The 22,550-nt window shown below is 37.0% G+C and overlaps 1 protein-coding gene across 1 annotated transcript in view; it reads left to right on the top strand.

Moving 5' to 3' along the window:
* LOC138711621 (uncharacterized) overlaps nucleotides 1-21,448 on the top strand; it is a 31,031-nt gene extending 9,583 nt beyond the window's left edge. The window contains exons 2-4 of the mRNA XM_069842756.1: nucleotides 17,788-17,950; nucleotides 19,199-19,439; nucleotides 20,112-21,448. Coding sequence (XP_069698857.1) covers nucleotides 17,788-17,950; nucleotides 19,199-19,439; nucleotides 20,112-21,393 — 1,686 coding nt within the window. The 3' untranslated portion in view covers nucleotides 21,394-21,448. The remainder of the gene's footprint in view (nucleotides 1-17,787; nucleotides 17,951-19,198; nucleotides 19,440-20,111) is intronic.
* The last annotated feature ends 1,102 nt before the right edge of the window (nucleotides 21,449-22,550 follow it).

Raw genomic sequence — 22,550 nt, 5'->3', positions numbered from 1 at the left:
TATGTATAAATATTGTGTGTGTGTGTGTGTATATATATATATAAATTGCTCTGCCCATGGGCAGGTCTTTCATTGCAAACACAGCATTTTCCAATCTTTCCTCTTTTCTGCCTTCCTCTTAGTTTCCTCATACGATCCATATATCTTAAAGTCGTCTATCATCTGATATCTTCTTCTGCCCCCAACTTTTCTCCCGTTCACCATTCCTTTCAGTGCATCCTTCAGTAGGCAGTTTCTTTTCAGCCAGTGACCAACCAATTCCTAAATATAATAATAAATTATTTGCAAATAAAATATAAATATTTTGTGTCTATTTATGGAATTATCCGATTTACATCTTGAACACATTGCAATATTTGGTTTTCCCCGTTTGTTATAATTCTTACAACTTTATATGCAGCATTCAGAAGCCACCAGACTGAGGATCCTGATTTATGAAGGGAGAGTAAATGTAAGTGAAGGAAAATTGGAGGTAGTGCTCAAATTGTATTAATAGAAATCAAACTACTTCTGTATTTTCACTAATACAATTTTTTTTTTTATTTTGTTTCTTTTGTTTCAGGCCCCGCTCATATCCTGTGCCTCATCGTGGCGAGCGGGTGAAACAAAGAATGATGCATGATGCCAGTTTTATTAATGGATGAAAGTATTTTTCCAATTTTCCGTGACTTGCCTTATTTAGGACACTCGATATTTTAATTCATGTTTAGGCCTATAACAAATTTCTAAGATGTCACTTACATAAAATTTCTTAGTAAAACTTTACCTACCAACACAATAAATACTGTAAAATGGAAAGGTTAATGCGTCCTTCTTTGGCTAAACAGGATAACTACAAGTAGTGGTACATACATAAGGCCAGGTCATGGACGCTGTTGATCGGAGACTCATTAAAGTAAGTTAGAGATTACAAATTTACTTATTTTGTTTTTAAATATAAATGCATCATTGGTTATAATTTGTATCACACATCATTGACTTAAAATTATTTTTTCAGTAGAAATATTCAACGAAGTTCACATGAAATAGGTTCATAATGAAGTCTTCTTTGTATTTGTTTCCATTTTCTCCTTTCGTCCATTTTCCCTGTGACTCAAGGTTTCTTCATTTCAACACCTTCTCTGTATTCTATTGTTTCTCCTGCTGGCATCTTTATACAGCTTTTTAGACGAGTCGAGTATTCATTGCTATTCTCAGGTGTGGATTTTAATGTAGCAGCTTTCTCTTGAAAATTTCTTCGTCACCTGTTTTCCTCTTATCTTCTTCAGACGAAAATCTTCTTCGATTACCAACAGGCCATGGTCTGAGTTAATATGGTAAAGCCTTTGCATTTTTAAGCAATTTCGGAATATTTTCTGCTCCAGTATATAGTTTAATCTGATATCTGATTTCGTACCTTGGGCATATCCAGATGTATCTTCGTTTATGTTGTTGGAATAGTGTATTTTCAACATTCACTGCATTTCTCTTACAGATATTCACCAAAGATTCTCCTCTGTCACTTCTTTTTCCCAATCCATATTTTCTAGCTGTTCATCCATCTTGTCCTTCTCCTACTACTGCGTTCCAGTCGCCCATTAGGATTGCGCAGCTCTCTTCTTCTCCTTCTTAACTACATCTTCTATCTTGTCATAGCTTTCTTCCACTTCCTAATGTGCTAATCCACTACGTGGCATGTAAGTTTGCATAATAAATCCACAAAACCAGGGTCGTCTTATATGGCAGATAAAAGAAAAAGAGATATTACAATTCTACATTAAAACCATTATAAAAAAACAACAGATCACATTCGTTGTCTGAGGCAAAGAGCTCGTAAAATATATCCTGACTTTCACTGTTGACAGCGCCATCATATAGGTCCCATTCTGAATGTGACGAGTCGGTTTCTACTTCGCCATCACCAGTCCATAACAAATCGTCCTCTGTGATATCCGTCGCGTTAGAAATTCCATATTTCTTTTAAGGATTTTATCACTGTTTACACTTTCACTTTTTCCCATGACAGTTGATAGTTTGAGGGTATTTTAAAGGACAGATCTAAGCAAAACCATAATATTGTGCTTCAAATTTATACCTCGTATTATCTGAAGACTATCTTATTTGCGGAAATATACGACAGTATGAATAACATTGGCGGACAAACTCATAGTTGTCCGGCTTTTTGTTACTGCTACAAAAAAAGTTTTTACAACTGTCATGAAAAACAATCATGCTGTCTTCTCCTGTTATTCATCTTCTTGATTAATTCCTCGTCACGTACAAGGGCACGAATTTGAGGTCCATTGGTCTTACAAAGCAGAAAAGGCTGAAACTATATGTTGCAAACAATTACAATCAGTATTCAATGCTCTGACAAACTGTTTCATCAAGTCAAACTTGATGTGAAGTGAGGGAAAAATGATTTTGTCTCGGCTAACGATTGGTTCATATCATATCATAAAGTCGACCGTGGTAAAACATGACCAAACACGCTTTCAGTTTTTTTTTACAGTAGAGTATAATTATTATCGAAATGTGAACGTGAGGCCAACAGCCGGCTGGTCTGTCTGAGCTTTTCAAGGGCTGTGGCACCACAGATTATTATTAATGTTAATTGAGCACCCACGTACAATAATGAGGTAAGTAGTTACGAAATATATTCATACTTGCCCCATTATTACATGTAGGTGCTCAATTATGTTCTTTCATGTCCTTCCAGTCAAAATACTAACAACAATACGACCTGCCACAGAGTTTTGCGTTATTTTGGATGAGAGTGTCGAAATACAATTTTAATATTTTATTGGTATCACTGGGTTTGAAACGTATTTAGTTTAACTTTATTACTAGTGAACCATTTATTTGAGTAATTGTTTGTCTTTGAAATAGGCCTATTTTTTATAAGCTACAGCTCATCGTCTTCTTTATAAGCAGGAAGGACACAAGGAGCAGAAATAAAAGGTGCCGGTGTCGAAACACAATTTTAATATTTTATTGCTATTTGTTTTTCACTGGGTCTGAAACGGATTTGTAGTGGTTTTATCCGTATTTAGTTTAAGTACTGTATTTTATTAGTGAACCATTTATTTGGTTTATCGTTTGTCTTCGAAATAGGCATACTTTTTATAAGCTACAACTCATCGTCTTCTCTATAAGCAGGACGGACACAAGGAACAGAAATAAAGGATATTCATATTACATAATTTTGTTCATTAAGAAAAAAATCAACACTTAAAGATTTTTTCTTCAGAAAATATATTAATTACATATTAAAAGAAAGGGAAGAAAACTTTTCAATAATTACAAATATAATAATAAAAATAATACACTGCAATTACTTATGCCTTAGATATATACAACAGAGAAACCTACACTTTCCCTTTAGAAAACAAAGATTTGTTATATCAGTGGGTAAACAAGGCGACAAGGGTTAAATGGCATCCTACGAAACACAGCTTCCTATGCTCTCCACTTTCAGAAAACAAATACTGTATTTGTATATGACAAGCAATAGGAGGCAGTTGTTGACAATGCAGTACAAACAATTGCTGATTTTCCTGCAAATTTACAGAAGAACATGAACTTCAGATCGTCACATACGAAACGTAAAGCTTTTGATAAAATGAAGACAGTGTTAATTTCATTTTTTTTTCAAGAAAATGCATTTCACCAAAACTACAGTAAATAATTTGGGGACCTTACGAGCAAATGCTGGGTAACTTTCGGTGCTGGACCCCGGACTCATTTCACCGGCATTATCACCTTCATTTCATTCCGACGCTAAATAACCCGAGATGTTGATACAGCGTCGTAAAATAACCCAATAAAAAAATTTGGGGACTTAAACAATAGGTTGTGTGAAACTGCATCATAAATTATAAACAAGTGTTTTGATGGAGTACTGAAGGAACTTCTAGAAATTAACAGCTCGGAGGGACACCATTTATCTCATTTCATATTTATTACCCACTGTTTCAACAGTTTCTTTTCTTTCAAAGGGAATCTGCAAGATAAGAAAAATATTGTACACACCGCATGGTATGCCGGGCGTTGTTACACATTTATGCATGAAAATAAATGCAGCTAATTAACAAAACTATGGCCTTAACTTCATAAAATTTACATGAAATATGATAAATCAGTTGTCTTTTGACATTGCAGTTATATGCAGCACATCAACAGGCATGTTTTTTCTTTGTTTTTTTTTTTTTTCGTAGCTCTGCCTCCTTATACACAACATTGTAAGCAGACGAATTTTTACAACGGTGGGCGCTTAGTTCGTTCTGCCGTGTTTCGCGGTGGCACCGCAAAGAGCGCTGTACAGGGCAACATGGCTCCTCTATATTCTTCTCTTTCTAACTCATTGGTATTCAACGAGTTAGAAAGAGAACTATCTCGTTGTTGGTATTCTCCAATATACACTGCTCTGCTCAACCAAACAAATGACCAACGAGTACAGAATACATGGAGTAGACACTATCATCTTAATACCATTGGACGGAGTGAAGCCGATTTGATGGACCTGACGCCATCTTGTTGCTACCAAAACATTGCAAAATAGCTATTACGTTGTAGAAGATCTTATGATAATAGGAATTCGATATGTCCCTAATTTCCTGGAGGACTCACACTCTCTTGTTTGTTTCGTAATACAGAATCGCTAGGCACGTATTTTTTTTAGCAAAAATTGCAAAACTGTCATCGATAAATCACATATAGGCTATACATAATTAAATTGACAGCTCTTCAAATTGCAGTATGGTATTTAATAGTTACTCTGGAAGGTTGAACAAACAATAATGATTAAAAAGGAAGATAACAGTTTGACCTTATTTTCCTACTAGTCCAATAAAAATGCTAGCCTATAATAATTACTTTTATAGGTTGATCCATTTGCTTCGATTTAATAATGCAACTTGCTTCTTAACGCATATTATCATTCTCTACCTTTTGCCAGAATTTCGTATAGATGTCCCGATTTATTTAGAGAAAAAGTGGAATCCTCTTAACCATGCAATATTTGATAGGCTCTTCGTTTATAGTATATAATTACATTACTCTACGGCGAACAAAAGTGAAGTTTTATTACCAAGTGGGTCAAGTTAGATCACGACCGAGTTAATGAAGCTACTAAGTCTGCAAAGCATAAGTCTGATTTCGTGATTATAAAAATTAATTACAATAATATTAATACACTATTTCTTTTTCTTCATCAAACGAATACGTGCATTTGGTTGAAGAGAAACCTTGATACACCTATTTTCTATAGCACGTGACACAAACTTCCAACATGGGTTGTTAGGTTAGCTTCGCTCGTAAATGCTAAGTCTGCAAAGCATGTCTGATTTCGTGATTATAAAAATTAATTACAAAAATATTAATACACTATTTCTTTTTCTTCATCAAACGAATACGTGCATTCGGTCGAAAAGAAACCTCGGTACCGGTACACCCATTTTCTATAGCACGCAACACAAACTTCCAACTTGGGTTGTTAGATTAGCTTCGCTCGTAAATGCTAAGTTTACAAAGCGTAAGTCTGATTTAGTGATTATAAAAATTAATTACAATAATATCAATACACTACAGTGCATGAGGATTAAGTTGGCGTGATTTCTACTATCCTTGTCTGAGGTTCTTGTCTACCGACTGTCACCAGATATGACGGGCAAATGGTTTACTTTTGTACAATTCTTGGAATTCCCTTTCCTTCCTTTTCCCTTCACACTTCTGCAAACCCAATTAGTGGATCTCTCAGTGGCGTCTCGGGGTTGTTCGAGTTCATTAGTTAGTAGTATTTTGTGAATAGTGAAGTGAGCTTGTATCTTGTTGTGCCAATTTAATATAATATAATTCACAAATTAAGATGTTTTCGAAGATGCATGGTTTCATAGTTACCTTAAATATTGTAATGAGTGCTGTGCTCTTGTATTTAATAATAATGGTAGGCAATAGCCTATGGGAAAACGCGGGAAAGCCTTGAAGTCGGACGGTATGAACATGGTTATTGATGCACATAAATTCTTTACTGAAGAATATGAGGCACTGAAATGCGGAAAACAAACAATATCTGTGCCGAGTTTTATCGAAAGAACTGCTGCAGCGACAGGTATATCATCTCGTGGTGTTAACAGGATTAAAAAAGAAAAAAACAAACAAAAAACAAAAGGAAGCGCTAGAAAGCGGAAGTGTGCTGCGAACTCCAGGAAAGAAACGCCGAAAAGGACTCCTAAAAAAACTGCAATTTTCGCTGTAAGAAGTGTAATTTATTCTTTATATCAGACTGTTTTTTTTTTGCCTAGTTTGAAAAATTTAAATGGCGCGTTAATTAAGGAAATCTTATTCACTGGGAGCATATAGAGTTTGAAAGATATTCTAAAAGAAAATTTAATTTAGTTATGTCAGAAATACTCAAACCAGAAAATGTTTAATGGAAAAATCAGATGTTATTTTGAAAAGATTTAAATTCTTAAGAAAAATGAAGAAATTACGCGCCATTGGACGCACCGTTATTTGTCTAGACGAAACTTAGGTTAATGTGAACCATACGAAAAGCAAAGCGATGACCACGAAATTGACTTCCCACTTCAAACCCCAATAGGAAAAGGTCAATGGTTTATTATTTTACACGTCAGATGTTCAATATGTTTCGTTCCCAACGCGCTTCTAACTTTCAAATCTAAGTCAACTAAAGACTATCACGAAGAGATGGACAGTACTGTATCTAAGAACTGATTCATTAATCAATTATTACCAAACATTCCTCCCAATAGCATTATTATGGACAATGCCCCCTATCATTCAACAGAACTTAATAAGGCACCGATTTCATCAACACCGAAATCTGAAATGCAGTCCTGCCTCCGTAACAATATATAACAATAACGTTGAATTTGATTTACGATCCACGAAACCTGTATTCTATGAACTTATATAAAAAAAGACAATTTGAAAACATATAAAATCGGCCAAACCCCCTACTATAGTGAGACAGCCACCATACTATTGTGACTTATGTGCGATTGAATTAATATGGGAAAACGTTCAAAATGAGAGCTCTTGCAAAAGTGACGGAAGAAAATTGGAGGAAGGCCTATGAACACGTACAAAAAAGTTCAAAAATTGTATTGGAAGAAGAATGGACTTGTAGGTGGAAATTTATTATTGGTTCGTAATCAATTTGGACGACACGGACACGGACGAACTTTCTGGCGGAGTGGAGTCAGAATTTGAAGAGGAAGAGAATGCCGCCACTGGTAACTCGTGGTCGTTTGAAGGCAACGAGTTAGAAAGAGAAGACTATAGAGTGGCCATGTTGTCCTGTACAGCGCTCTTTGCGGTGCCACCGCGAAACACGGCAGATCTGAGCTAAGCGCCCACCTTTGTAAAAATTCGTCTGCTTACAATGTTGTATAACGGAGGTAAGAAGTACAAAAAAACGAAGAAAAAACATGCCTGTTGTGTGTGCTGCATATAACTGCAATGTCAAAAGGAAAAAGACAAATGATATATCATATTTCATGTACATTTTATGAAGTTAAATCCATAGTTTTGTTAATTAGCAGCATTTTTTTCATGCATAAAAATGTGCAACAACGCCCGGCATAAACAAAATAAATGGTTCACTGGTATTGTACTTAAACTAAATACGGATAAAACCAATACAATTCCGTTTCAGACCCAGTGAAAAACAAATAGCTATACAATATTAAAACTGTATTTCGACACCGGCATCCTTTATTTCTGCTCCTTCTGTCCTTACCGCTTATACAAGAAGACGATGAGCTGTAGCTTATAAGAAGTAGGCCTATTTCGAAGACAAACGATTAATCAAATAAATGGTTCACTAGTAATAAAGTTAAACTAAATACGGATAGAACCGCTACAATTCCGTTTCAAACACAGTAATAGCAATCAAATATTAAAATTGTATTTCGACATTCGCATCCAAAATAACGCAAAACTCTGGGGTAGGTCGCATTGTTGGTAGTATTTTGACTGGAAGGACATGAAAGAACATAATTGAGCACCCACGTGCAATAATGGGGTAAGTATGAACATATTTCGTAACCCCTTACCCCATTATTGTACGTGGGTGCTCAATTATACACTAATAATTATCTGTGGTGCCACAGCCCTTGAAAGGCTCAGACAGACCAGCAGGCTGTTGGCCTCACGTTCACATTTCGATAATAATTATACTTTACTGTAGGTAACAAAAAAACTGAAAGCGTGTTTTGTCATGTTTCACCCACGTTACAAGCTTGGAGGTAAAGGTTGTTTACTATAGATAGGGCCTACTTTCATTCTATATCTTATGTTATAGTAAATAGTTTTGCAACGTGTAGAGACTCGGAAAACAATTTAATAAAATCATCCGAATCATACTCGTTCATTTTATAGGCAATCTTCCAGGTCGCATTTAAAAGAACCTAGGAATATTAACATTTTATTCAGTATATTTGCTAGGACTTTCTGTCATACTACATGACAATTTTGCTTAGGTTATTCTTTTAAGCATTCCTTCTAGGAATAGCTCAAGTGTTTTAAATTTAGCGTACATAAGTTTAGATTAAGTTCCTAGCACGTATTTGACGAAATACTAGGTTTTTCCACTTCAGTTTAACTGATTTATGCAAACGAAATTAAGACAGCTGACGATTCTAATGTCAGTTATCACCACGCCCACTTTGTTTTGGGCGCATAAGTTCATTACCGACGGTCGTTCAATTTTCTTCAAACATGACGGCGCAATGACCACTCTATATCTATCTCTTTCTAACTCGTTGTTTGAAGGAGTGTCGACCATCATAAATGAGAGTAGAGAGAGATGGTGAGCATTCTCTCTCTTTCTAAAAGGGACTAGACAAGTAAATCCTCATGGACTGTAATCCTTTCTCTTAATCAAACTAATACGTGAACAAGACGAATCTAACCGACTAACCTAGGTTAAATCATTCATTATCTACCGGTAATAAGTATATTTCACACATGCATATTTACCTGTGAAAAGTTTTTCCAGGAAATTTTTTTTTGAAAACCTGTTTCTGCAGCCATACGCAGCACATGTAGGCATATTGGAATTAGTTCATTTATTAATTAAAACAACGCTGCAACATCACATCAACTGCCCATGTGCTAACCGGGAGCCCAATGTTTTGGTAGCATCATAATGGCGACTGCCTAGAAGTAGACTACTTCTAGCACAGTCTAATATATACAGTCGCGCAACTTCAACACTTTTTTTGCCAACATTCGCGACACTAGCGCCCAAGCGGCAGGCAAGGCACTGGTCATAGGGTTGATACAGCCAGCACGTGCTTTAAAGGGATGCGAGATGTTATAATAACGTTTTAATCATGCGTCGGAATAAAGGCAATGTGTGCAATGACGAAAATTGCAGTAACAACAAGTTTCAATCTCCGAATTTGTCGTTCTTCAGATTCCCTAAAGACCAAGAGAAAATCATAACTCAATCATAACCAATAATCCACGTTGTAGGTAGCCTACGTATTGTGATCTATAAAACATTTATTAGTTATCAGTTACCTTTTTTATGTCAGGAAGGACAGTTTAAATAAAAGCAAAGTAAATATACCTGTTACAGTATATTATTTTTTTGCAGAGATCATATTATATGTAACCATTCCGATTTTGGATAATATATCTACAGTTTTTAATGCAAGTAATTCCATAATTTTTGTATTCGTGGGTTTTTCTTTATATTTTTCAAAAGTTGAATGTTATACAGCATTCAAGTAGGTATCATGGTGTTAATTTTGCAAGAATTCATGGAGTATAGTAATTCTTTTGCATAATATTCACTTCTTGAATAAATCCAGACTGTGTCGATAAATTTCTGATGTGTTGGTGTAGATTCATGTGGCAGACGTATTAAGTTCTCAAGAAATAAAAGAGCATTTTTAAATTTAATATAAAAAGAAATCTTTTCTGTAATAATTTGCATGACTGTTATTAGTGTTGATTTTACATTCCCAGTGATTATTTGAGCCGTCCAGTGCAAAAGTGGTGTAAGTCAAAATAAGGTAATGAGGTTTAAAGTAAAAATTCTGTAAAATACAGCGCAAAGTAGCAATTAATATATATTTCGTGCTATTCACTGACTATTAATAGTTTAAATACATTCAATATTAACTGCCACTTTGCGCTGTATTTTACAGAATGTTTACTTTAACCCCTCATTACCCATTTTTGACTTACACCACTTCTGCTCTGAAAATAAAATTAGGCTTACATTTTCTGAGTTAATTGAAGTTACAATTTTTTCAACAAAATTGTGTGTTCATTTATTTGTTCTCACCTACGCCATATTAACGGTAAGTGCATGTAAATTACGTATTATATAGGTAGGATAAGTTAAAATTAAGCATTATGTGTGAAAACTGGAAGTGTAATGTAAAATGCGGTAAACTTGCCATAAAAATTTAAACCATAACATCAGCACTATTTGTGACTCAAAATAATAAAGGAAATACCGGTTCTTAAGAAATGGAAAAATAATGAACTTCATATTAATGTTCAAATCCTCTCCTTTTCTTTATTTTCAAGTTTACCTCATCGGCCGAGTTTACCCCAATTTGCGGTATGCAAAATTGTTGATTTCTCAGGAAATAGGGAGAGAAGTTCACCACGCGATGTACCCTACGAGATATGCTACTAATTGTGAAGCTACTAATTTTTACTCTTCTCACAGGAAATACAAAGTTCCAATGATTCATAAATATATTTAGGAATGAATTGAATTAACCGACCACGCACGAACAATTATATTATTTCAAACCATGATACGTGATCAGGGCCATGAAAAATTACGTTTATTCCCAGCTTCAGAAACTTGTAGATTAACTACGTGTGAAATTCTTCCAGGATTCTAAGTAGAATTAATAAGAACCATATATACTTATTGTATAGCATAAAAATATATAATAAATTACGCAAAATCCGTTTTCTGATGTGTTATATGCCGTGTGCACACTTTTAACGTGCCTGCCGCTAGAGGGCTACTGTCGCGCCAGCTGTCAAATGTTGGCATATTTTATACGTATGAGTTGCGTGACTGTATCTATTATACTGGTGACAGACTACAGTCACTAATCGCGATTATCGACCTAATCGCGATCGGGTTTGTAGTGTGTCACCGTCCCGATCGCGATCAGGAGCTAAATACTGTTCCCAGAACAAGATAATCGTGCTGAGGCACGGCCCAGTGGACGAAAGTAACATTTTAGTAATATTTGGTTTCGAATCACCCATAGACTTACTAAATGACCACTAGACCGCTCACTGGCGCTAGTGTTATGCTCCCAAATTGAACAGTCGACGAGCGGCCATTTGTTTGGTTGAGCTGAATAGCTATGGTTCGTTCGTGTGCTGTTTTTAATTGCAGCAATATACACGGATGTAAAGATAAAGAAGGAAGGAATGTTACATTTCACTGATTAGTAATCTTTCATTTCTGCGACGATTTTTGCTCCGTATTACGTTACAGAAGACAAACTATTGTACTTAAACGACTTTACTTAGGTTTCCTTTGAATAAAGATTCCCTTAACAGTATGTGGCTAGGTGTAATCCGCAGAGAGAATTTCTACCTTACAACGAATTATTCAATTTGTTCAACTCATTTCGAACTACTTTCAAAGTTCGTTATTACCATATAGATTGTTATTGTCCTTCATCCACTCCATATCCTTCATTTTCTTCAAACAGATAATTATTCGCCGAATTTAAGGATACAGAAACTGTATAAATTATAAAACGTTAATATTTTAATATGGCTGATTATTATTATTATTATTATTATTATTATTATTATTATTATTATTATTATTATTATTATTATTATGCTTATTATGCTTTTTGATTTCATATAGCAGTTAAACCTACAGTTTGAATTAAAAAGTAAACATCCTTTCATTAACCGTGGATATGAATATTCACATTCAGAGTTCCTATGAAAATGATGAAAGCCTGACAGCCAGAGTTGCCGGGTATCCCAATTTAGGCGGGATTCTCCCAATTTCGTGGTTAGATCCCGATAAAGCGAATCGAGATTGGTAAAAATTCCGATTTGAGAGATAACAGCTTAGAACGTAATTTAAACAAATTAGTCTGAATTTCCTATTATCCGATTTTTTTATTTATATATTGACTCAAATGGTAACTCTGTGAACATAGAGATAACCCGAGGAAATTTAGTAAGTCTGTGAGGTAACCCAGCTGATTGCCGTAAGGCAACTTACTCTACTCGCAAGATAATAGTTCCCCTAGTTCTACAGCACTGTTGATTAATCCGTTTCGGTACCTAGTTGCTGCTCTCTCAATTAATAAACATTGTGTAGTTCAGGTGCGTTGAATGACAAAAAAGATAGCGTTTTGATATCGTATTTTTACACTAATAACAGACACATACAATTGCTGCGTTTTATAGTTTAGTGAAGTATGTTTAAACATGGATTCATTGTCAGATGTACTGTTGCAGTACCGGACCCGAAAAAGCAAAGTTGCAAAGTTACTGTAATTTAGTAGCGAATGGTTATAACATATTCATGGTTAATAAAAGAAAAAAAAAACGATTAGCCTGTAGTATTCACTGTAGCCTACTGTGTGTCTTTCGTATTTTAGTGTTTCTCAGGGAGGCGAATATTACATTAAAAGCACGCGAATACTACTTTGCAGAAAACAACTATAAACCTCTTTGATAAAGTGATGATAAATATAATGTCTTAAGTTAGCTTCTGATATCCCGATTTCCCTCGCAGAAAACCTAGCAACTCTGCTCACAGCAGAAACATGTTATTAAAGGTATATCGGAAAGGAAGTATTGTTCCTCTAAATAAAAACATTTAGCTTTCGGGTACGCAATACAACGCGTATTCAAATAGCTGTTTCGAAATCCCGCGCGTTTTCTACCAACAAATGGCGGCTTTCCGCTGCTTCAATCTGGGAACATATTTCTCACTTCTCCTCTACGGCGTGGTAGAGGCTCGGAATCACCTCGAATTATATTATTTAGGAAGTCGTGATAGCTTCTGCTGTGAAATTTTGTTACCCCTTCCATTGTATTATATGAAATAGAAACGAAAATGAGTGGCTAGAAAATGAATTTGGCTACTATTAGATGTAGTACAGAAATTTAATGCAGATGTGAGAAAAATAAAAATAAATATATTAACAAATGACAGACGAATTATTCATATTTCATATATATATATATATATATATATATATATATATATATATATATATATATAGAGAGAGAGAGAGCAATAAAAGGCTGCTGAAAGATGTTTCATTTCAATAAATAATGGATTACTAACTGTAACTGGTTTCTTTTTCAGATTTTCAATTTCAGTCTCCATTACGACGCTATCGTTGAGGTTAAGGTTGACTTTAAAAATGTTTTATTACAAAATAATATAAATTTTTGGCATGATATAAATTTTATAGATTATAAAATCTATTTTCAAAATAATATAAATAGTAATGATATAAATTGTATCACTTTACATTGTAAAGCATATAACATTTTTAACAAATAAATTCCCATATCAAGCTGCAAGAAACAACAAAAAAGGGAAAAAAAAACAATGAACAAACATCAAAAGAAAGTATGAACTTTAGGTATTGTCCAGGAGGGAAACAAACATATACGTATGTACATAGAGAAAATTCTTTCCTCTATGGTAATTCAGCTGTACCAGATGGGATGTAGTGGGTCACCACATTTTCGGTAATCGCGATCGGGCATGATCACAATAAGTGCTAATCGCGATTACTACTGTAGTCTGTCACCAGTATTACCCTGTTGTTCCAATTTAACAGTGTTCACGTGTGGAAGTTTATTGCTAGTGTGTATAAAAGGAGTTTAGATTTCGAAAATAGTATATGCACAATACGTAAATATGCTAGCACACTGAATAAACAGCAGTAGCGATATAAATCTCGTTTATATTTAGGAAGTAAACTTTGAACTCTGTGCTAGTAGAATTCTATCGCTATCCATCTTATGGGAATCTAGTATTCGGTGGACCGACAGAAAACTGTATATATGCAACGGTGCGGAGGTGTGAGTGAAACCGTATTAGTGTTAGTGGCTGTTGAGAAACTGTGTACGTGTTGGTGACGAACTATATATCTGTCGAAAAAAAAGAGATACCTCATGAGTGTGTAATAAAGTTTATTAATTCCTGATTAATAATCACTACATATGTAATGTATAACAATACAACTGTTACACAGATGCGTCATAGTTTCGTCATTACTTTATTACGAAAGGTAATAGAATAAGTGAAATTCTCTATTTCATCCGATAGTGTGCGCTAGTATGCCGCGCTAAGTATCGATAATGAAACTGGGCCTCATCGATTACCACGCTGTATTTTGTTCAAAGAGTACAGCTACAGCAATATTATTCTGTGCTCTTTGTTTCGTTCTTCTGTTGTTACAAGGCAATCATCATCATAAAATATACTTCTAAAAGTATACGAACGCTAAACGCTAGACTAAAGCCAAATATCCTTTATGTGTGTGTTTGTTTGTACGGGGGGGGGGGCAAACGAAGACGAAGTCCTCGTGTAGACTTACAGACAGCTTAATTGAGAGTAAAATTCCCAGAAGGTGGGGATGAAATGAATGAGTGAGCGTAAGGGTGGCTTTCTCAGCTCCGGAGATACTATACAGACGGAACCAGGCAAGTCTCTTAACGGTCACCAGAAAACACAGACCGCTCCCCCAAACAATAGCGGTACTCCACCCAGACAGCCCTCAAAATACATCATCATGCCACTGATATTACACTAGAAAGGTCACAGCGAAGTATTTCGAAGAAACCTGCTCCTGTTCTGTATTTAGCCAGTCACAAATTCCACTTGAAACCTTCAGGATTTTAACTCTGATCTCCTGCACAGAACATTCATGTCATGGCCGCTCCGATAGCAGTGCGTTATGTAATTTGTATGGATTGTGTAAAATCTATTAATAATCGTAAACAATAGAATTGCACATTAAACTGACGCCTTTATGTGCTCTTACAACGAGCCGACTCTGAACAAAATTGAATCCGATACAGTTTTAAGATTGATACGAACTTGAAATTAAACAGAGGTCTTGGTATGAAGTGTTGTTAGCATCCAGACGCAGAATCATCAGTCACAATGTGTGACTAAATAGAGAAAAATGCCTCTCACGTCCGGCGAAATGAACTCGCTAAGGAATTGCGCAACATACTCCGCACCGAGAGCGCTGGGTTGTCCATTCAGAAGGCTAAACGAGGTATTGTACTCTTCAATATTCGTTGGCGTGCTTCTTATAATCGAGCCCCTATAGCCGAGGCTGCGCAGAAGGTTAGAGTAGGGACAAATTGAAGCTTGCGTCCGCCGCCATGTTTTGGGAGAAGCACCGGGTAGCAGAGGCTGCACTACACAATGCTGAATGTTTAATATATATGTTTGGTGTCTCTTATAAATGAAAATTAACATTTAAAGCGACCACGTTAAAGACATAATCAAGCTTAGTTACCGTTAGTTTGACATGAAACGAAAGAAAAATGTAACAATTTGATACCGTAACTAAAGATGTTGTATAGTTATTTGACAACATATAGAGCGAACAGAAATACAAATGCATATTGTAGTAATAGTTTAGATGAAAAGAAAATTGTTAGTATTAACTATTATTAACAAAACACTGCCTGTGTAAGACGTTACATTAGGCCTATATTGTAAACACGTTTGCTTTGATGTGGAAGAGAAATGAACAATTATTACCGGTATTTATTCGCTTTCATATCACATAATATAGGCCTACACCTGTAAAATAGAAACACGTACCTAATGTTTTAGTTAGAAATATAAGTAGGCCTACCATGCAATAGCTTATTATCACAGCTGTAGTCACATACATGAATTAGTCAATTAGTCATGTAATAAAACTCAGGCCTAGTGTACAGAACTTCTTGCCTATTGATACATTGTTATTATTATTATTATTATTATTATTATTATTATTATTATTGACTCCGTTAAATATTGTCTTACAACATTTTTATGTAAAGTCGTGTTGTACTGGTAACCTTAAGTGTGTGCCAACATCTGCTGTTGATGTAGTACTTTCTTTTATTTGGTTATTTAATGACGCTGTATCAACTACTAAATTATTTAGCATCGATGTTATTGATGATAGCAAGATGATATTTGGCGAGACGAGGCCAAGGATCCGCCATAGATTACCTGACATTCACCTTACGGTTGGGGATATAAGAAAAAACTCAACCACGAAATCAGCGGGAATCGAACCTGCGACCGAGCGCGACTCCGGACTGACAGTCCTTAGCCCACTGAGCTACGTCAGTAGATCTTTATGCACTTTTATGGTCAGTTTAACAAGTTTAAAATATGATTCTCGGGAGGAATCTGGGATCCATTTTCTAAAATATGTTCCTATAAGTGTAGAAAGATTGTACAAGTGTTCTACTTCTAGAGCACATTGCTTTCACACGATGTAAGAGTGGATGGTAATATGCCATTGAACTGTCAACATCTGTATATTCGCTCTTTCACTTAAGCGTCATATTTCTATAATCTCAGATGATGGTATGACAAAACTCCCATTATTCTTTCGTTAAAAAATAAAAGAGGTTTTGTTTACTGGTGGTTGGCTACGTACCATAAATCGAGTCTTCAGGTTTATTACACCATATTTTTCTTAATGATTTAACAACTAAGCCAGGAATGAATACAATCGCACTTTGACAATATTGCGTCATTGAGAATGATGTAAGAATGAGGGAATTGCAATCAATGTCTGCAGTAGAAGAGTCATATCGCCTCTGATTCTCAAAACACTGAGGATTATTATTACAGTGCGTTAGGTGTTTGGATAATACCGTTGGGTATATAGACATTTTTAACGGACATTCCTCTCTTTGTAATATAATTTAAATAAATTATTTACGTATTTTGTAACGTATATATTAACATAAGTAAAAATATTCCATGTATTCGGTCCTAGGAAATAGAAATAAACTAATAAGTCTATTTATGAGCAATATAAGGCGTTTATAATTAAAACAGTGCTTAGTTACAATATTTAGATTTACTTCTGTTATTTTATATTATACGTTAGAAAATACGTAAATAAGTTTAGTTATATTACAGTGAAGGAGAAAATCCACTAAGAAAACGCCTATATACTCAATGGTATTTTCTAAACTCCGAATGCTCCCCAAACATGGCGTCGCGCGAACCTGCACGAGAGGTTTCAAATTTGTACACGACACCAGCGCCAATTGTGTGTCTAGATATATAACTACAAGTCTTTGCTTATAATATAGTAACTATCCCATTCGTAACATGTAAATGTAAATTAGGCCTATTATGACGTGTAAAATTAATTTTAATGAAAACGAGAGAATCGGTTTCAAAATCTGAAATTTCCAGTTTCGGTTAATTTTGAGATATAAACTCAGAACTTTAATGAATCAGTACTGAGCTGGAAAACGAAGGTCAGTAGGCCTAATAGAATCATACAATTCCATCAAAGTTACAATTAACTCCGTCCAATGGAGCTCATTGCATGTCCTATAAAAATATAGCCAGGGCTAGTGAAAAATTAGATATGAGAATAAATTTGTAGCTTGAGTGTCAGAAAAAAGAAGAGAGTCGTTCGAAAAGTAAGAGCTCGTAGATGATAAGGTAAAGGTAAAAATAGCCCCTTACACGCCATGAAGGTTCTTGGGGGGCAAGGAGGTAGAATTCTATATGTTTTTTTTTTTTTATCTCTGCACTAGAATGAAGTTGTGATCGGACCACTCTCCGTCCATCTTTTTACCACGGGAAAACCCGGTACTAAATTTTATAGGAGGCTGAGTGAACCTCGGGGCCGTTCTAACAGCTTCGACAACGAGATAATTCCTTCACCAACTGGAATTGAACCCAGGACCTTCCAGTTCGGTAAGACAGCAACAAAAAGTAAAAATATAGTGTATTAGATCTAAGTGTTACAAACATTAACGAAAAAAAAAAAACAGTTATTATCAGTGTCTATATTTGACAATTGTAATACAAGAAACTTTAGGCTTACTCAGTTATACTTCACAAAGTAGTGGTTTGTAAAGCATAATTTATTTATATGATTTTTATACAGTATTTGAAGAAAAAAATTGCAGTAATTTCGAAACAACAAGAAACGAAGAAGTATTTCATTTTACGTAGTAAATACTAATTACTTTAAAGTAATAGATCCTACTCTTTCATTGTTCGTCAAGCATTATTATTTACTGTGTCCATTAATGCACAAATGTTGAAGAAAATAGCCTATTTTACTCCAAATTAATTACATGCAGTAGGACATTGTGAAGTTTTTACACTGAAATTATTTCTTTGATATATGTCAATATAAATTAATATTAATATTAATATTAATAGATATAAATTAAGCTTAGAATTTAAATTCACATATAGTTTATTTGAAAACGTTGAGAGCAAGTATCGAAAAGTTGGGAGCGTTACTCAAAGAAATTAAAAGTGTAGTTCACAAGCTATGAAGCGACTATATTCTCTTCATGTCAGATTTAAAGATTTAGTAATATAAGAATATTGAATTAATATTGTGACGTGAGATGCAAAATTTGCCATTATATATTTTTCCAGAAAATTTTTCCACCTTGCAAATAGTTTTTTTCTTCTCTCCTTACAACCTCAAGAGCCTCACATGTATTCCTCACTATATTCCTGTGTATTCAGCGTAATGCTCTGTAATGTCGCTTCTGTATACGACTACTAATTGAACATTAACATTTTCTCCGACAGAACATCGAATAAATTCCTCTTCTCATTTGTACGAAACGTTCTTTCCTGCTCGTAGAGAGACAGAGGGTTTGTAGAGCGACGTGGTACCGACACTGATATCTTCAGTACGTGAGCGAGACAGAGAGCAATGTACAGGAAACTCCCCTTACCAGTATGAATGACTTTGATTACACGATGTAATCACGATACCGAGTTTGTTCACCGCTGATCTACATGAAACAATAACTGCGGTCTCTATGGAGACGATGCATGACAACAATAGCAATGCCGTTGCTATGCTACATACGTTCTGAATACTAGGAAAAATGTTCCGTTCGTTCAGAACAGCGGTAAAATATTTTTCGAATAACAGAAAACTACTTAATATCGGAGCAACATCAATCGGAGTAGGGTCCCTGATAGGCACAGGATACGGAATATATAAAATCATCACCGGCGAGAAACGCATTAGACCTCAGAGGCCCTATCCCAAAGACATCCTATTCAAGGATAGGCATAGGCGCCCGAAACTGCGCGAGGAGGACCTGAATTCACCATCAGAGGAAGAAATCAAGGTCATCGACTACTCTAAATATCTACCTCGACAACCAGAGGAAGGACAAGAACCAGGCCAGAGTGGTCAGGGCGGGCAGTTGGCAGGAGAAGAAACCCACCGCCAATCTTTATTCCTCACAGCAAGAGAAACACCGGCCACTTTGTTGTTGTGGAGGGGGGTGGATTGAAAAGGGTCTACCCGGAAGAACTAGCTCCAGAAATTCCCGAAGAACAGGGCCGAGATGCAAAGAAGGGGGACGACGACCCATGCTCACCCCCTCCCCCAGCCCCTCAACAATAAGGTATGAGTTTACACTTTCAACTTACAGTATAAGAAGATATATATATATATACATACATACATACATACATACATATATACATATATGGTAATAATCGCTGAAATTATGAACTCAAAGAAAACTATTCCCACGCTGCAAATACTCAGAATCTCCAAGTCCTCGAGACTAACAAAATGAACTCTTATGAAATCTGATAGAACGCCGTGGGGAATTATATATCATTTAATGGCAATTCTCTTATTAACATAAATTCAGATCGTGGAGTTATCATACTAGACTGCAAATTACTCCTTTCTTTAAAGAGTACCTTTAACAATGTACTTGTACTGCAGATGTTGTTTTTATTCGGTGCTTTACTAAAATGAAAATATCAAATAATTCGTTGAAAAAACTGTACCACACCGCAAATCTTCACGCTCTTTCTGTTGAAAAGTAAAGTGCCCCAACTAGGATTGATACACGGGAAGGCCAGGTGCCAGGGTGCTAGATTTGACGTTCGCGTTTATTCTCTGTACAGGTTATCGTCTCCCGCCTTGTCGCTCTGGGTGCCGTGTCCTATGCCGCCGCTCCCGCCGTCTTAGCCGCCCCCATTGGTGTGGCCACCTCCGTGTCCAGAACAGCTACGGCTACTCCGGTGGCCCATCTGTCAAGACCGAGACCCGCACAGCTGACGGCATCACTCGCGGGGGCTACTCCTACATCGATGGACACGGCCTCGTGCTACGTCTCCGATCCCGTCAACGGCTTCCGTGTGGCTGCTACCAACCTTCCCGTCGGTCCTTCCGCTGCCCCCGTCGCACCCGTCATCCACGCCGCCCCCGCCGTCGTGGCCGCTCCAGCTCACTACGCCGCCGCCTACGCTATCCCCGCTGTTCACGCAGGAGTGCCCCTCGACACCCCCGAAGTAGCTGCAGCCAAGACCACCCACTTCGCCGCCCCCGCCGTCGTGGTCGCTCCAGCTCACTACGCCGCCGCCTACGCCATCCCCACTGTTCACGCTGGAGTGCCCCTCGACACCCCCGAAGTAGCTGCAGCCAAGACCACCCACTTCGCCGCCCCCGCCGTCGTGGCAACTCCAGCTCACTACCCCGCCGCCTACGCCATCCCCGCTGTTCACGCTGGAGTGCCCCTCGACACCCCCGAAGTAGCTGCAGTCAAGACCGCCCACTTCGCCGCCCCCGCCATCGTGGCCGCTCCAGCTCACTACGCCGCCGCCTACGCCATCCCCGCTGTTCACGCTGGAGTGCCCCTCGACACCCCGAAGTAGCTGCAGTCAACACCGCCCACTTCGCCGCCCCCGCCGTCGTGGCCGCTCCAGCTCACTACGCCGCCGCCTACGCCATCCCCGCTGTTCACGCTGGAGTGCCCCTCGACACTCCCGAAGTAGCTGCAGTCAAGACCGCCCACTTCGCTGCCCCCGCCATCGTGGCCGTTCCAGCTCACTACCCCGCCGCCTACGCCATCCCCGCTGTTCACGCTGGAGTGCCCCTCGACACCCCCGAAGTAGCTGCAGCCACGACCACCCACTTCGCCGCCCACGCCGAGGCTCATGCTCTGCATGGCCGCAAGAAGCGTAGCGTTGCCGCTTATGCCGCCCCTGCCCACGTCGCCGTCGTTGTGCCCGTGAGGAGCTTCGGATACTCAACCGTCTCCGCCCACGCCGACCCCGTCGTCGTTGCCGCCCCCGCTCCCGCCGTCACTGTTACCCACGCAGCTTCTTTCTCGTTGAGTGTGTACATATCGTTATAATAAAATTTATTCTTATTTGCAGCATTACGTATTACAAAGAAACAAAAATGTAAAAAAAATGGTATGGAATATACATCCAATAAAATTGTTGTGCCATAAAAAGAGAAAAAGTTGTTCCTTAATTATTATCTATACCTTCCCATTGTTGGCTTCAAAACTGCATATGCATATATACATACATACATACATACATACATACATACATACATACATATATACATACATACATACAGTACATACATACAGTATATATATAGATACATACATACATACATACATACATACATACATACATACATACATACATACATACATACTAGCTGGCATTGGCGGATGGAGAAGCTGCACACCTGCAACAGCGCACGGGCTGGAGAGAAGATGTACGTGTGCAGGCGAAGGACCACTTAAGTGCAATATTCACATACACACACACACCTGGCGGATGAGTGAGTTCGTTATACTGGTGACAGACTACAGTCACTAATCGCGATTATCAAACTAATCGCGATCGGGTGTGTAGTGTGTAAAGAGTTTGTAATACTTACTAGAGATACATACCCGTAAGTGGCAGGCAAGAAAAATGTCACAAATTGAATCGGCTAGCATCCGCCATTAAAGGGAGTGTTTGCGGCGCAAAATTCGAATACAGTACCACAATCCATTGATGTAGCCTGGTGATAGACACTGTTTTAAACATCTTTTACAAATGATGGGTCGTGATGAAATAAACATGAATGACAGAGGAGCGCTATATTTATTAAAGTATTATAATGGTTCATCTTTGGCGATATTCTAAAAAATAAATTAAATCACCCATATACATTCGGGACAATTATGTGAAATATTGAATAATGGCAATGTCAGCATTAATTTTCAGTGTTACTAGTATTGTTTTAAGGACATACTAATGTATATTTACTGTAATATTTAAAATGATCTATATTTCAGTCCTTTCATGCAAAGGAAGAGGAAGGTATATGGTGCTTAGAAAATATTTAGTGGTGAAATATGAGATCATAACAATTCTGGAAACAGATTTAAAATATAACGAGAATACATTTTATCATAAAACAATCTATTCATTGTGTAGTTGATGACCACAAAGTTAGAGGTCAGTACAGACTTTTTAATAAAATTAGTAGTGGTAATAATAGACC

Source organism: Periplaneta americana, chromosome 13 (assembly GCF_040183065.1).
Source record: "Periplaneta americana isolate PAMFEO1 chromosome 13, P.americana_PAMFEO1_priV1, whole genome shotgun sequence".
Taxonomy (NCBI): domain Eukaryota; kingdom Metazoa; phylum Arthropoda; class Insecta; order Blattodea; family Blattidae; genus Periplaneta; species Periplaneta americana.
Note: the sequence above shows the minus strand (reverse complement) of the source record. Positions and strands in the feature narration are given on the sequence as shown.